General features: G+C 41.4%; 1 protein-coding gene across 1 annotated transcript; it reads left to right on the forward strand.

The window, feature by feature from the left end:
- Window positions 1-8,467: 8,467 nt before the first annotated feature.
- Window positions 8,468-8,938, forward strand: LOC141595546 (uncharacterized). The gene has a single exon (XM_074415513.1). It carries the CDS (start codon window positions 8,468-8,470, stop codon window positions 8,936-8,938), a length of 471 nt encoding a protein of 156 aa, XP_074271614.1.
- Window positions 8,939-17,693: the final 8,755 nt, after the last annotated feature.

Raw genomic sequence — 17,693 nt, forward strand, 5'->3', positions numbered from 1 at the left:
GGGCTTGGGATCCGGAACATTGAATGTTTAAACCAAGCTCTTGTATCTAAACATGCATGGAAGATTGTCTCGAACCATGACTCTATTCTGTAAGGTCTACAGAGAAAAATTATTTGGTTTGAATGGTAGGATGAATAGTGTATTCATAAGATAAAAAGGCGTCAGTTCATGGAGTATAAGAGGTATGAGGTATGGTCTAAATCTCATAATGGAAAATATAGGTTGGAAACTGGGGATATAGTCAGACTTAAGTATATGGGACTCACGATGGGTAGATGGAAAAGAGCCAGAACCTAGGGATAAGGTACTTACACAAGCGTTCCATCAATTGAAAGACCTTAAGATTAGGGATCTACGTTTGAATACAGGTGAACGGCGGGAATAAATAATCACCCTAGCTTTTAAAGAAGAATATGCAGAAAGAATCATGGCAATGCCTTTTTGTTAATCTAGTGTGGAGGACGAGATTTTATGGATTCACACGGGAGTGGATGTAATACTCCGTATTTATAAGTCTTGGGGTACTCTATCGAGTAGGCCTTACTCTGTCGAGTAAGGGTAAGTTGCGTTTTAGAAAAGTTTCTGACCTGTAGGGTACTCTATCAAGTAGCCTTAGGTACTCGATAGAGTAAGGGGGTACTCTATCAAGTAGCCTTAGGTACTCGATAGAGTAAGGGGGTACTCTATCGAGTAGCCTTAGGTACTCGATAGAGTAAGGGGGTACTCGATCGAGTACCTCAGCTACTCGATCGAGTATCCGGTTTACGGGGTGATAATTCGACGGGTTTTGTTAATAACACGGATTAATATATAAATCTTTCCGTCACTTTCATAATACACCTTTACAAACCTAATAACATTAAAAGGGAGATTCAAGTTACGTTCTTCGCATTCATCCGTGTTGTTGACAAATCCCGGAGCTTGAGAGGCCGGATTTCATCGTTCTTTATACCTTTGTGATCCTTGCGTCGAGGGTAAGATCTGCATACCAATTTTATAGTATTTCGTCAAGTTTCGTTAAACCCTAATTTTGGGATTGGGGGCTTTTATGATTTGTTAAGGTTAGATTGTGATTATGTGATTATGTGATAGGAGAAGGATTTTTAAAGGAGAGGTTTTGACAATTTTAGATCGTCGATGATTGTTATGCTTTCCGGTAGGATTTCCTACTCAGCATTAGTCCCATAATGGGATATTGGTTGATGTATTGTGTTTGGTTGTTTGATATAATAATTGTATTGTGTTTGTGGTTGTGATCGTTGTTGATGGTTCGCGAGGCGTGGGCTCGGCCGAGTGGGGTCACTTGCGGGAGTGGCTTCACGCCCTAGTTTCGCCTCCGTTGAACCCGCCACGAAGGGATGTGCACATTAATGGACAGGGTTATCGCTCACTATGTGGAGCGGGGATTTGGTGGGTACTGGCTGCGGTCCCCCATCGGGGTGGTCAGGTCCAAAGGACGATCGGTGATTGAGATGATTGGATTCGGCGTGTTTGTGTGTGTGTGATTAAGTCATTGTCTGTTTATCTCATTGTTGTTATATATTGAATTGTGTGATTAGTATCGACCCGGTGTTGTTTTGTAAACTGCGGTGATCCATTCGGGGATGGTGAGCGATATTGAGCGTATTGAGATGAGTACTGGGATAGCCGGGATTGCCATGACATGATGATAGGAGTCTTCCGCTTTTGTAGCTTATTAGTTATTTACATTTCAGTTAGAACAGTCAGTTTGAGAACATGTATTGTACTTTCAGTTTGGTTTTGAGAATTGTACCTCTTCGCTAAGTATTTATAATTAAACGTTGTTTCTTCATTGTTTATTTGATTATCATACCTCGGGCAACCGAGATGGTAATGTCTTCATACCTGAGTGGTCCTGGTAAGGCACTTGGAGTATGGGGGTGTTACAAATGGTATCAGAGCGACGATCCTGAAACCTGTAACCAATGAACCTAATGAACATAGGGAGTCAATTAAAATGAACACGGGTTAAAGGTTGTAGGAGCTATTGCAAAGGCTTGGGAGACGTCTTGAAGTCGCGAACTTGCCCTACAATTTTGAACCGGTCACATGGGGGGTATATGTCAAGGTCGTATGTGATGTTTGTTAGTTTGTATGTGAATGTGATGATGTATGTTGTAATTGTTGGATGTTTGGAGTAGAAGGTCGAGTTTGTGAATGAAAGGTTGGTGAAGTATATAGAACTGTTGTTGATTGAAAGCATGTTGCATGATAGTGGTTTACAATGTTGGTTGGAATTATTAGAAAAGTGCATGAGAATGATGAGTAATGTGGTGGAAAAAGGGAGTAGTTCATATGTGATATGATTATACATAATTTTGTTTGTGTAATTTTATATAATGATTTCATATACATGCCTACTATTGTTCATATGTACATGTTGTATGAAGAATGTGGTTGAAATGGATGAATTGATTGGAAAAGATGGAGTGGCAATAGCATGAGAATACGAATTTTGTGATTATGAATATGTTTAGGTGACGAAGTGTATTTGTAATATTGATGTATTAGTAACATGGAATAGGATTTGTAATGTATGAGTATGATTTGTCTTACGAAAGGCTATAGAATAAAAGCATGGGGGTAGTGCATGATGAATGTTGTTGCTTTGTTTTCGAAAATAATAATATGTGATTGGGGCTACTGGTTTCATGAGTATTGGGTTGTTTTCGTTTAACTTGGTTGTTGTTTAAGTTGTTTGGAAGTAAAAATCAAATAGTTATGTCGTCTGATTACAGCAAAGTTGTCTTTAAACTGTTATAACTTGAGATGCGTAAATGATTTTAATGTGATTCTAATTGGAGGTGATTACTTGCTCTTTTACGATTCTAACGATAGGTCACACGCCCAAAACGACCAAGAAATGAGTGAGTTATGACTGTTTTACGAAAACTGGACAATCTTTGAGAAATGCGTAGGCACTCGATCGAGTAACCTTGGTACTCGATCGAGTAGGGGTACTCGATCGAGTACGTCGCTTACTCGATCGAGTGTCCCTGGTAATTGTTTTACGTGCTTCTGATCTTCACCTACTCGATCGAGTAAGTCCCTTACTCGATCGAGTGTCCCGTACTCTCGATCTAGTGACCCTGTTTTGGGTCATATGCTTATCTTTTGAATTCGTTGCATATTATGTTTAACTCAAAGTTATTATTTTGCTTCTTTATGCATTGTTTTACATGTATGTTGGTCTTGACGCGTAAGTTACCCAATCTTGTGGTGTAGTGAGTGGCACCTGTGGTGAGTATGAGTTCGGTGGGAGGACATGAGTTATACGTGGTTGTAATAGATAGTGGAAAAAGAAAAGGAAGATTGTTATGGCTTAATTGAGACATAGAGCATGTTTTCTGAGATGAAATGAGATGAGTGATATGAGTGTGTGTTGAGTAACGTAAAAGTAAGTGAATGTGGGCAATGGATGATGTGAGTCTAAGGAACGTGAGAATGAAAGGATTGAGAGTAAGGATATGGATAGTGACAACTTGAGATGTGTAAAGAATTATGGAGGGAGGTAGTTAAGAGTCGTGTGGGTTAAGAATATACATAATGAAAGTTCGTTTTAAAGGGGTTGAGAAGAGTGGTATATAGTGAACTTTGTGGAGACATGTCGCGGGGTGGAGATTTGGCTTTTTAAGAGATGAAACTATTGTGGGTTTTCCTTGGGCAATTAGCGGTATGAAAGGAATTTTGATTTCTAGAGATGTAAGAAGGGAGATGCAATTGTTGAACAGTAAACGTTGATTCTATGGATGGATTAGTGGCAAGGGTGATTGATGACATAATAAGAGAATATTTGTGGTAACAAAGAGTGAGATGATATCGATATGAAATAATTAGATGTGAGTTTTGGAGCAGTGAGAACGTAACCGGAACACTAAAGAGTTAGGTAGAAGTGATAAGGAGTTGAATGGTTAATTGATTTTGTAGATGTAAAGGAAAAGAATGAGGGGAATAAAACTAAGAAAATGTTGACCGGAGTTATGTGATATAGAGGTAAGGAGTCGTCGAGATGTGTGCTACCAATCATGAGGATGTTAGTTAATGGTTATAGAGGAGTTTTGGGACAACATGATTAGTAATGAGTTTCGAGGAATTAAGGAAAGTAAGAAGTTGGTAGAATATTTGCACGATACGAGATTTTTGGCGGAGAGTTAGATGATGATACAATTAAGGATAGTATTGGGAAGAATGTTGAGGTAATTTTGTTGATGGATTCGATGCTTGTTATTTGGGATGTCAACCAAAGATACGAAAGAAATCGTGATGTTTAGAGATGAGTGTAAGAGGTTTGATGTTCGGACAGTGGTAGTGTTATCGTTTGTGACTAGTGGTTAAGGGTGATGGTATATTAGAAAGGTAGCAATTCTAAAGAGGTTGATTTTGTAGAGACCAGATGGATATATATGGTTGTGAGAGGGTATAAGATGTGGTTAGATGAGGCGGATGCCAATAGTTGAATAGTAATGGTATGGTTATACTTGGCAGGAAGTGATGGTTGTGCGAATGGGGGAAAAGGTTATGAGGGGCATATGAGTTAAGCTCGGGCGGCAGGTAACCTATGTTGAGTGGTAACTTACGTGATCAGGATTGACTAGTTGGATGTGATTACGGGTCTATGATGTGTACGAATGTGTGTGAGATTTTGACCTCACAAGAAGTGGTATTGTGTGATAATTATAAAGTTGTTATATGAATGTTTTGTAATTTATGTTGGTTACGGTATACTAATGGAATGAGGTTCAAAAGGTAATAATTTGAGTGATCTGGCATGACTGGTTATGCTTGTATGTATTCATGATACATGTTAATCTGTGATATGGTAAGGGGATGATATTCATGAGGTTATCTGTTTAATTCATAAAATATGTTGTGTTATGATTTAGTAAAGTGGATTTGAGTAAGTTTTTCTTGTCTGAGAAGTTATTCTGAGGCAGTGTTTATGGGAGTTGTATGCAGTTGTGATGTCTATCGATGTGGTTATTGTGCCTCGGGTGGTGATCCGGGCACGGTACATAGTGTTGTGATGCGGGTATTTTCGCACTGCGGTGTGGCTGTTGGTGGCGGTGTTGCGATGCCGTCACCGGTTGTGGTGGAGTAGGCGGGATGATTATGATTCGAGTTTCGAAAATACATACCAATCATACATAGATTGTTGTTTTATTTGTTGTTGTTTCCTGTGAGTTTCAGTTTGGACAAATAGACTGTTGTTTTGTTTGCTGATGTTCCTTACAAGTTTCAGTTTGAGAAGGAGGGTAGAGTTTAACATAAAGAGAGTTGTATATGTTTTCGTTGTTGTCATGGTATAGTGACATTCTGTTAATGGGACACGGTTGTGAGAGGTTGTTACAATAATTATGATCTTGTTCTAGTTAAGGTTTCAGTAGACATGGTAATGGCAAGTGAGTCGTAGAACATGTGTGGTAATGACCCGAAAGATGCAGGTGGTTCATAATCTTTTGTTGAGACAGTGAGTGTAGGGTATTGGGAATTAGTGTCATGTTAAGTTGTGTATGAGTTTTGCGGTAATGGAAGAAAGAACTTGAGGATCTAGTGTGCGTGTACGTAACGAGTGTGGATCGTGAGTTATGCTTCTGGGAGATAAGTGCCTTACATAGAGAGGTATGTTGTTTTGCAGTAATAATGAAGAGTTGGTATGGTTATTTTGCTACGAGTTTTATGGTATAGGTTAGGTGGTACGTCAAATGAGTTGAGGTATGAGAAATGTTTATGTATGGGAGCCTTGGATATAGGAATGGTGAGTGTTGGGTTTATAGGCGGTTATCTATGACATGTGATGGTGATGAAAATAATGAGAAGATATAACTAAGGATATAGTATTAGTGAGTTACGAGGACGTAACATTTATCTCAAGAGGAGTAGGATGCGATAAAATAAAATTTGATGATTGTGCATGTCTTAGCATAATTCGAAGTAGAGTTGTATATATTGTTGTTAAAAGGCCATGGCCGTGCTTGTAGTAGCGTGATGTTTAGGAGTGTGAGAATATTTCACTAGTGTTGACAGTTGGATGATGAGGTTATGAGTGTGAGTAAACTTCGAGGACGAAGTTCCTTTTAAGGGTGGTAGAATGTAACATTCCGTTTGATGTCTATGAGTGTCTTAATTTTGGATTTGATAGTGGATGAGATTATGGAGCTAGCAGTGTTAGTGGATGGTGGTTGGTTATGTATGAAGTTGGTGTCGTGAGAGATATATATGTGGTGGATACGATATCGTGAGTCATGTTAAGGAAGTAAACATAGTTGGTGGAGTGGGTGTTAAGAGTTCATGTTTTATGTTTGGTCGAGTTTTTGAGTTCTTAGTTATGTTGTTGTGTCTTGGTCGAGTTAGTATGGTTGTTTTTAGAGTATGGGTTGAACTTCGGGGACGAAGTTCTTTTTAAGGAGGGAAGACTGTAATACTCCGTATTTATAAGTCTTGGGGTACTCTATCGAGTAGGCCTTACTCTGTCGAGTAAGGGTAAGTTGCGTTTTAGAAAAGTTTCGACTGAGGGTACTCTATCAAGTAGCCTTAGGTACTCGATAGAGTAAGGGGGTACTCTATCAAGTAGCCTTAGGTACTCGATAGAGTAAGGGGGTACTCTATCAAGTAGTCTTAGGTACTCGATAGAGTAAGGGGGTACTCTATCGAGTAGCCTTAGGTACTCGATAGAGTAAGGGGGTACTCGATCGAGTACCTCAGATACTCGATCGAGTATCCGGTTTACGGGGTGATAATTCGACGGGTTTTGTTAATAACATGGATTAATATATAAATCTTTCCGTCACTTTCATAATACACCTTTACAAACCTAATAACATTAAAAGGGAGATTCAAGTTACGTTCTTCGCATTCATCCGTGTTGTTGACAAATCCCGGAGCTTGAGAGGCCGGATTTCATCGTTCTTTATACCTTTGTGATCCTTGCGTCGAGGGTAAGATCTGCATACCAATTTTATAGTATTTCGTCAAGTTTCGTTAAACCCTAATTTTGGGATTGGGGGTTTTTATGATTTTTTAAGGTTAGATTGTGATTATGTGATTATGTGATAGGAGAAGGATTTTTAAAGGAGAGGTTTTGAGACAGCTGCTAGATCGTCTGATGATTGTTATGCTTTCCAGGTAGGATTTCCTACTCAGTATTAGTCCCATAATGGGATATTGGTTGATGTATTGTGTTTGGTTGTTTGATATAATAATTGTATTGTGTTTGTGGTTGTGATCGTTGTTGATGATTCGCGAGGCGTGGGCTCGGCTGAGTGGGGTCACTTGCGGGAGTGGCTTCACGCCCTAGTTTCGCCTTCTGTGGAACCCGCCACAGAAGGGATGTGCACATTAATGGACAGGGTTATCGCTCACTATGTGGAGCGGGGATTTGGTGGGTACGGCTGCGGTCCCCCACTGGCAGGGCTGGTCCAAAGGGACGATCGATGATTGAGATGATTGGATTCGGCGTGTTTGTGTGTGTGTGATTAAGTTTGTCTCTGTTTATCTCATTGTTGTTATATATTGAATTGTGTGATTAGTACGACCCGGTGTTGTTTTGTAAACTGCGGTGATCCATTCGGGGATGGTGAGCGATATTGAGCGGTATTGAGATGAGTCTTGGGATAGCTTGGATTGCCACGACATGATGATAGGAGTCTTCCGCTGTAGCTTATTAGTTATTTACATTTCAGTTAGAACAGTCAGTTTGAGAACATGTATTGTACTTTCAGTTTGGTTTTGAGAATTGTACCTCTTCGCTAAGTATTTATAATTAAACGTTGTTTCTTCATTGTTTATTTGATTATCATACCTCGGGCAACCGAGATGGTAATGTCTTCATACCTGAGTGGTCCTGGTAAGGCACTTGGAGTATGGGGGTGTTACAGTGGAGATCACACTGTCAAGTGTGGATATGGTGTGCTTTATGAAAAATTTATTGAACTAAAGGGATCTTCGAAAGATAAATCTAGATTAGGCACTATGGGAAAGGGTTTTGTAAGGCACGGTTATAGCAACTACCATGACCTAAAGGGTGGAGAGTTTTGTTGTGGAAGATCCTTTCAAAGACTTTACCGACGAGGAGTGAACTGGCTAAGAGAAACATGAGGGTACAACACATCAAGAAACTCTAGAACACTTATTTCGGGACTGTAAAGTAGTTGTTAGGATTTGGGCAGGGACGGATTTAGGTATTAATACGAGCCAAGGGTATCAATCAAATATTGAAACTTGGCTCGTAAACTGGATTATTTACTTAGACAAGCTGCATGGGGGGGAGCTTAGGATCATTCAATTTCTAGCTACTTTATAAAGCAAATGGGTTCTACGAAATAATATTATGTTTAGAGGCGAAAGCTTCCACCCACAAGGCTTGTTTAAATGCTGGTCTTACCTGGTGGCTACTACTATAAAGGCGCACAATGTTACAAAGGAAAGGAAGGGGGTAACGACTGAAAACATGGATGATACAAAAAATAGTGATCTTGGTAGGATCCGGGATAGTTACCCTTTTTTTCTTGTAGGTAATGCTGGGGATTGTAAGCAACTATGGGTAAAAGTGGATGCGGGCTGGCATAGGAATTATGAAACGGCGTTAGGGTGGGTGGCTTACGATGAAAATGGATGTAGAATCTTCGAAGGAGGATTGAAAATTAAAGCGGAATCTGCCCTTCAAGCTGAGGCTATGGGGATTCAGAAAGTTCTTATATGGGCATGTGAACGTGATATATTACATCTGGATTTATCCTCGGATTATCTGCAATTGGTAACTCAACTTGCAGGTTTAGCAAGACCTAACCATCTAATAGGAGGTTTAATGGAAGATATTTTCCGAATCGGAGCAAGGTTTCATTGCCTGTGTTTTAGTTACTTACCTAGAAAGCTTAATAAGATAGCTCATAGCCTCGCTTGTGAGGCTATGAGATTGTAGTAAACCTATCTTGTCTAGTTGCCAAAAAAAAAAAATATCTATATTAACTAAACAAGAAAATAAACAAACTAACACTACGCCAAATAAGACCTTCAATAACGGTCAAATAATGCAATTACCGTTATTAAATAGAAACACGGAACCGTTATTGCAACGACTGTTGTTAAATATATATCACGGTTGTATGATCGTTATATAACATCAATAACGGATCTATAATACCGTTATCACTACTCAAAAAATGTTATAAAACTATTGTTAATTATGTTTATGGCAACGGGTATACTTTTGAGAAACCGTTATTAAATATTAATAACGGTTTCAAACCTGTTGTCCTAGTTTACTATTGACAACGGTTTAGTGGTTCCAAAACCGTTGTTAAATATTATCTACGAAAACGGTTCATTTCGTTATCTTATTTAATTAAATGTCAAAATTTAACAACGGTTTTATAGCGTGCTAAACCGTTGTTATATTTATCATTGATGAAACTTTGACAACGGTTCTTCTTAAATATTAATAACGGTTCTTCTTAAATAAACCTTACACAACTCTTAAATAAACCTTATACAATAACAAATGACATTATTGAAGGTTGTAAACTTACTCAGTTATCATCCTTACACAACTGTTAGAGGGTTTGCCTTCGCGAGAGTCAATCCAGTACACTGTTTTTGTTTCCACTTGGATTGCCAGTAGCACCCAATGCTTCCTATTCATTTTGAGACATTGAACTGTTAGTTCATTTACACGTATTTAAGCATGTTAATAATAAATTTTTAGAACCGTGATTCATTATAATAATCACGTACTATACATACATATTCTCATTGTAGGGGGCAAGCCATAGTTTTTTGGACGATATCAACCGACGAGCGATACTATTGATTTGATCTTTGTATGAAATTCTATGTACAAAGAACGCCTTAGGACTCAAGAATCCGTAGGCGTGACTAGGGACCTTCCACTCAGCGAACTGATTATTGAGGTACCTATTACGCCACATGGAATGAAGATTGTTATTGTAATTGATAATTTTAACAAGCATCATTATTCGTAAATAGAAATGACTAAATAGTTATATTAATAAAATTTACTTCATCCAAATCAAAATGTGAACAGCATCTAAATTATCAAGGTCGACAAATTCCATCAGTTGCTTCGGTCCAAAGATGGCTATATCACCGCGCCCCATAACTTCCTTTTAAATGTTAATCATGACTACATCACCTGTAGGTGACCTCTTTACAGCCAGGTTGTGCAAAGCCTTCAGCGAAGCAGTTTTCTTCTTTCTCTTATATTCACACGATTAATAATAAGAATCATAAGCATGCTTGCCTGAAACAACTTTCGTTAACGTAGTAGTAATTGCTTTAGCTGCCATCATGGCTTTTCTTAAGTTTTGCAAATGTAAAGAATAAAGTACTTACGATATGTTAATATTCGTACCCTAATATATTTAAAGAACAAGTAATAATTAACGTCTGCATATAGATACCTCGGGGATGACAACATTGATGAGTTTGTTAGGCTATTGCACATAAGAGCTCAGGGCTTCTTTCAAATAAGTGACCTCCTCAGTAGAAAATGGTACTTTTACTTCCCCATACTCGTTTTTATATAATTGGGACACTTCCACTTTCCTGCAATTGTGACGAAGGGGTATACCATGAACCTTAACTTGCTGAAGTCGGTCGTAATTGAACATGTATCTCCTGGCAACAACAACTTTCTGTTTTCCCTTTAAATAGGACAGACGACAAGCCACCTTGTAATCTCCCTTCACGTCAGCTTTAATCAATTAGTTCACATACATTCACTACCTTTAATAAATTTCCTAAGTAAAAAACGTGTATGATATGAATAATTATAAACTAGCAGCTATTACCTTTTTCGGTGTTGAGAAGAACATCTGATCATCAACTACCTCCACTTCATCCTGTGTCACGGCCTTCTTGGCATCCTCTTCCTCTTCAACTGCCTGATATCGATCATCAGCTCCCACTTCAGTCTCCTTTCCCATTTCCTTATCCCTTGTCATGTCATCCTCGGCTTCCTTCTGTACATTAACACTTGTCCAAATAACACATAGTGATTTTCTAAATCATATAACACACTGTATATAAGACAAATATTATTACCTCTTTTTCCTTCTCCTCCTCCTTCTCCTCCTCCTCCTACTCCTTCTCCTCCTCCTCCTCCTCCTGCTCCTCCTCCTCCTCATCCTCTGCTTCATTTATGACTTTTTGAACCATATCCAACTCCTTTTATGATGGCTTTTCCCCAGTTTCCAACATTCTCATCATCAACCTGGCTATTTTATGTAGCTGTGTAGTAGAAATTAATGTCAGCATATATAGTTGTAAATTAATTACGTTGGTTCAAATACAGTATTTATAGATTACCTTCTTGGAAACATCGCCACGTCGAGTAGTTTTTCCAAAATACTTAGTGATACCAACATGCGTTCCTACCCCTCTCACACGACCTGGATGCTCTACTTTGCCGATTGCCCTAGCAAGAATGTCATCACGTCCTTCAGGCTTCCCTTTTCCTTCCCGTACCTCTTTCTCACAGATCCTCTACATACACATAAAACCATTAAGCGACTCACAATTATATAACTCCGACTACCAGTGGTAGGAGTGACATATTTATTCAAACTTATAATTCTCTCTTTGATGTCCTTATCATATTCAGTTTCCGTCTTTCCATTCTTAGGAGTGTGACCTTCCACCCAAGCGTCGTGACGACTGAATTTTCCAAGCTTCGCCTACAATTCATTCATCACATTGATATCCTCTCAAAATATATATGATTACTATGAACATATATAACATCCGACTAAAACACCTAATAGTCTAATACTATAACAATTATGTACTTACAAGTTTCTTCTTAATCAATCTATAACCACCTCAAGAGCCGTAAAAGACGGTCTTTTTCTTTGAAATGTTCGCCTTGTTCCTCTCACTCATAGCCTTCATAAAATAAATTGTATCAAGAAACGTAAGCATGACCAAACACTAAACTAAGTATACTTCTTTACTTATTATTATTAAGTTACCTTAAACTTGTTAGACTGCCTATAAGCGATATAGCTATCCCAATGGTCCTGACTGATATACGGATACTTCTTTTTTGGTGGGTTCTTGTTCATCTCCTCGGTTTCCTTGTTGAACAAGTGGTTCTCAGCAATCTTTAACTTCCAAGATCTGATGGCTTCCCCTGTCTTTTTTTTAGGTACTTATCATACATTTCGGGGACAACGTAAGCTAACTGCATATATGATGAGCATAGTTGGTACAAGTGTTTCGGCTAATACACATATCAAGTAGTAACTTAATTTCAGCTAAAACATTTATTATTGTATATATACATACCTTTATTCTGTTTATTAGCATGGTGTTCCATATTTTACTCAGTTCACTGATACGCGGCGTACCGAGAGGCACATATTGTCGTCTTACACAACAACCAATCCAACTCGCAAAATACCCGGTATACTCACCATATGGCAACCCCGTATCTTTATCCCATTGTAAAGGATTAGGCATCTTTGAATTTATTGCTTCTAGGGAAACCATGTGGCGCATTCGACCCGCAGTGTGTTGCAAATTATTCTCATCACCTGAGTCGTCGCCTGACGCATTTCCATCGTTTCTTTTGCGCTTTTCGATCATATCTAAAGCAGGAATTAATAAACAAATAATAACAATGCATACTTATAATAACAAACAAATCTCTAGAGAGGAGAGTTTATTACTTCTTTAAAGAGGAGAATCCGGATTGATCTAGTGGCGACAATGGCGATGATGACGATGACTGCGACGGCAATGGGGTAGGCTGGTGGTTGAGGGGAAGCTCAATGTTTGAGAATATTATGTGGGGGAGGGAAAGCTTTGAGTATATATGTGTGAATAATACAACACTTGCAAGACCTTGTTTATTGGAAAGTAATAAACACGGTATAAGATAAACCGTTATATTTTGTTTCCAAACAGACAACGGTTTTGTTTGAAACCGTAATTAATTAGTAATATCCACAACGGGTTAGAAATAACCGTTGTCTGAAATATTATCATTTTTTTTATTTTCCCGCCAAGAAATAAAGCAACATTTTTATATACATAACAACGGCCTCAACCGTTATAACTGTACACGTCCAGAACAACGGTTTGGGTATATCCGTTTTACTTTATATTTCATTTTGTTTGATTTTACCGCCAATAAATAAAGCATTATTTTCATATAGATAACAACGGCTTGAACCGTTATATCTGTACACGTCCTGAACAACGGTTTAGGTATAACCGTTTTATTTAATACGATTTTTCCCTAATAAACCATCATTTTCATATAGATAAAGCATCATTTTGTTTGATACGATTTTTCCCTAACCCGCCCGCTGCAACAGCAGAAAAAGTTTACAACAACAGTTTGATATATATAACACCAAGACAATAATTAAACATGACGTACGATATCTTGATTGGATTGCTGATATTTTCACGGCTGCCGGGAACGTTTTTTGGATTTGCTAGTCTCTTCATTAACCCAAATACCTTTATCTTGATCATCCCATGTATATATGTTTGGAATGTTAACATTTTCAACATCATTACCAAATTGCGATATAGCACTATGATCAAGTCCTTCAAATTCGACGTCTTCATCATCTGGAATTCGGCGATGGCAAGATAGAACTGTTCCGGGTGTAATTCCAGAGCAAGTATCGTTACCACCCGTGGCTTGTAGAATGATGTCCTTGCTTGAATCCTCCTTGCGGTCTCCTGAAACGATGAACAAACTGAGGGCTCGGCTTTGGCCAAGCGTACTCACTCCGACGCTCAAGTCAGTAAACTTAAGAGATAAGTGGTTGTTACTTGGCTAAATGTATATTGTAGAGAGATAAGGAAGATATTACCAGATGAATAGTGATTCTTAGGTTAAATTGTGGATCCTTTCCTCAATGAGGGTTGAGGAGTATTTATAGACTTTCACCTTTTGTCACGTAGTGGCCAAGTGGCCAAGTGGCTAGAAGGCGGAAAGACCGTTCTACCCTCGGCCGATGGACCTATGGCAGGCCGGCCGAGGGGTCTTGGATATGAGTACGCGGATATGTGCCCCGGCTGGCTAGTTGCCAGGCCGAGACCTAAGTGACATGCCGACAGGCTGCATCGGCTAGGCTGTCTAAGTCGTTGACTTGCTGTGGATATCTTTGACCTTGCTCAATATGTTGACTTTGGTCAGCGGTGCAGAATATGCCCCATCAATTTGCCCCCAGCGTAGTCTATGCCGTGGTATGGGCTCCGATGTATGTTGAACGTATATTCTGCGTAAGTAAAAACTTTCTGCCCCGGCTTCTTCTACCTCGGCTTGGTTCTGCTTAGGCCGTACCATATCCCCCCTCCACATGGATGTGTAAAGGGCATCCGATGTGGAAAAGAAAGTGACGCTGGCCGAGATCAGTTTTGAGAGTGCCGGCTGTTTTTGATTGCCCCCGGCCGGTGCTTCCTAGCTTGGTTGATCATGTGGCCGGCGGAGAGCAGATACTTAGGAATTTGTTGAGGAAGATGAATAGGCAAGGAGATATGAAGGGGCGTGTTGAAGACGCTTGGTCACTGTTGAATTGATTGACGTTCAACTGTTGCAACGATTGACATTCTGTGGTTGCATGTCCGACACGTGTCTGTTCGCTGATTGGCTGAAGCTTCATGGGCTGTGCCCTGATTGGTCCTTCTTCATGGGCTTTTTCCTATAAATAGGGCAGTTATTCCGTGAATTTGGCCACCAATTTCATTTTCTCCAAAATTTTTCTTCTCTCTAAACTTTCAAGGGCTTCTTTGTCTTCTAATCTTCAGAGTTGTTACTCCGGCGAGTGTTTTTATTCAAGGTAAACAAACAAATTTTCTTTTATTTTGTTAAGTAATCATTGCTATCATGTCTTCTGCTGACGCCGGGACTAGCACTTCTGTGCCGGGGGGTTCCCCGTCGCGTCTTGATGAGGAGGGGATACTAGATGCCATCCCGATAAGATTTGGGGGCCCTAGGTCTCCTTCTCCCGTAGTTGATCCACCAATTTTGGAGGAATGGGAGGATGAGGATGATGATGCTGGTGATGATGAGAGGACCCCTTCTGATGGTGAGAGGCCGCCTATCCCGGATCATGGCGAGGCCTGCACGACTGGTCTTGACCGTGTCTGGACCAATAAATTCGCCAGCTGCTCCGGTGGGACTCTTTTCGGAGGCCATTTCTCCTTCGGTGAGGGGTACAAAATTGTTATCCCTGAGGAGGGTCAGGCGGTCTGTTGCCCTCCCCCGGGTCATATCGGCGTATATATCAGGCACATGGAGTATGGGCTCCGGTTTCCTTTGAATAAACACGTCATGGCCATCATCAAAGCTATGAACGTTGTTGTGGCTCAACTGCATCTGTTGGCCATGAGGACGATAGTTGGCTTTGTGTGGCTCTGTCTCTTTAGGGAGGAGGTCCCAACAGTTAACTTATTCCGCCGCCTTCATCATCTTCGGCCGTCAATCGCCGGTAAAGTGGGATGGTACAGCGTGCAGACGGAGCCAGGCTACGTCTCCGTGTCCAAGCTTACTTCTTGCAAAGACTGGCAACGGCGATGGGTGTACGTCCAAGTGCCGGAGGACTACCCATTGCCTCGGTCTTTCCAGAGCCCTGTTTACTTACGGTGTGAGAACCGGGAAGAATATGAGAAATGTATCTTCCGGGGTAAGGTTAAGATGGACGCTTCGATGGTCCCTCTTACTGCGGATGAGAAGCGGGCGTCACGGTTTGTTTGATCTTTGAGAAGGGATGGCTGCCCCCGACTCAGATTATTCTTCAGGATGAGCTGCTTTGCCGCGTCGGCCTCATACCGGCCCTCAACCAGGGTGAGTGGGGTCGGTCTGAGGCCCATCTTTGCCTGCTATGTTCCTGTTTTAGAGCTTTTGTTTTACTTCTTTTATGAAACTCTTGTTTGATTTCTTGCAGACCGGTTTGGCCAGGATCTGTCTGAGAGGACCTTGAAGAGGTTAGGGCTTGATAAGGACGGGAAGGTTGTTCAACGGCATCCTACGGCTGACGCGCGTGATCGCAGACTGGCTCCCAACGAACTGATGGAGAAGCAGCTGAAGGCATTGGATCCGGAGGCGGCCCATGCACGGGTTCTCGGAGGCGTGCCGAAGAGAACAAAGAAGGCAGCGTCCAAGTTGGTGGCGGCGTCAGTGCCAATTCCCTCTTCGACCCCAGTGGTCCAGAAGGATCATGTGGAGGTCATTGATATCACTGAGGGGGTGGTGACCGTTGCTAAGGGCCCTACTCCTCCGAAGAAGAGAAAAGAGCCACCGTCTGCTTCCACCGTTGCCGGGGAGAAGACTGCCTCAGCCGGCCCTCCAACTAAGAGGGTCCAGACTGGTACGGATCTAACTTGCGGTTCAGACTTAGCTGGTTCGTTGGACATTCCCGATGACAGACTCTCTGATGTGTCAATGCATGTTGACGTGGATGCTCTGTGTAAATTTTTTGTAGATCCGCCGTCGGCAGTCGCCGTTCTCACTGAACGGCAATTAGGGAAGCAGCCTGAGAAGGCTATTGAGAAGGCGGGTGATAGAAATGTCACCGTTGACTCCTCAGCTCAGAAGATTCCTCCCACTGAGCTTGTGGCAGAGGGTGTGAAAATATATAAGAGGCTGGCGAAGTGGACCCAACTAGTCGGCTCCCACATCATGGAGCAGGAAAAGGCCATGGCCCAAGCGGGGCCACTGATCGCAAAGCTTAAGCGTGATCTTTCCGCTGCGAAGGGGGAAGCCGGGAAGGCTAAGCTGGATCTCCTTGCTGCCAAGAAGCGTGTGGAGGAAGCTGAGAAGCTGCTAATGGCCGAGAGGGCCAAAGTTGAGGCTGCTGAAGCCGCCACCGTCAAGTTGATGGGTGAGCGGGACAGGTATAAGGGCGCCCATGACGCCGCGGTTGCCAAAAGGGAAGAGTGGAAGGGTCTGTACGATGCCCAGTCGGAGGCGCACAGGGCTGTCCTTGCTCAAAAGGAGAAGGATATTGAGATGCTTCAAACTGAGCTTCTCCCTAAAATGTGCGCCGAATTCCGAGACCAGGCCGAGGAAGCGGCCAGGGAGGCGATCAAGAAGCTCTTCCCCGACGGATCCTTCCCGTGGGATAAATTCGACCAGCTTCTGGACGAGATGGCCGATGCTGCGGAAACAGCGGCTGCGGAGAAGGCGGAGGCGGCGAAGGCGGCTCAGATAGCTGAGGCCAAGGCGGCCTATGATGCGAAGGTGAAGGAGGCCCGAGAGGAGGCTGAGAGGCTAAAGGCGCTTGAAAATGTCGAGCCTTCTCCTGGACCGGCCACCGAAGATGCTGCTGCTACCGATGGAGGGCAGCAACAGGCATAGGGAGACGGGCGGTCGTCACCAGACTCACCCGGCATCTCGGATAGCTTTAGCTGTTCAGGGGCCAACTATTGAGCCTTTCCTCCCTGCCATCTTTTGGCGCTTCAAGTAATATGTTTGTAATCTTTTGCTTTTCTTTTGTTTTGTTTGTAAAACTCTTGGTAGGTTGTGTTTAGGCTTATCCCTATGGGGACGGCCGTCGTATGTTTTCTCCTTGTAATTATTTTCAATAAAGTTCGTCTTATTGGCCTTTGGCTTGGCCAGGGCTTTGATCACAATCCTTCACTTGTCTTCTTGCGTTATTAATTGAGTGCTTTCGTTTTTACCTTCGGTATGACCGAGG

The sequence above is a fragment of the Silene latifolia genome, chromosome 8, assembly GCF_048544455.1.
Source record: "Silene latifolia isolate original U9 population chromosome 8, ASM4854445v1, whole genome shotgun sequence".
Lineage (NCBI taxonomy): Eukaryota > Viridiplantae > Streptophyta > Magnoliopsida > Caryophyllales > Caryophyllaceae > Silene > Silene latifolia.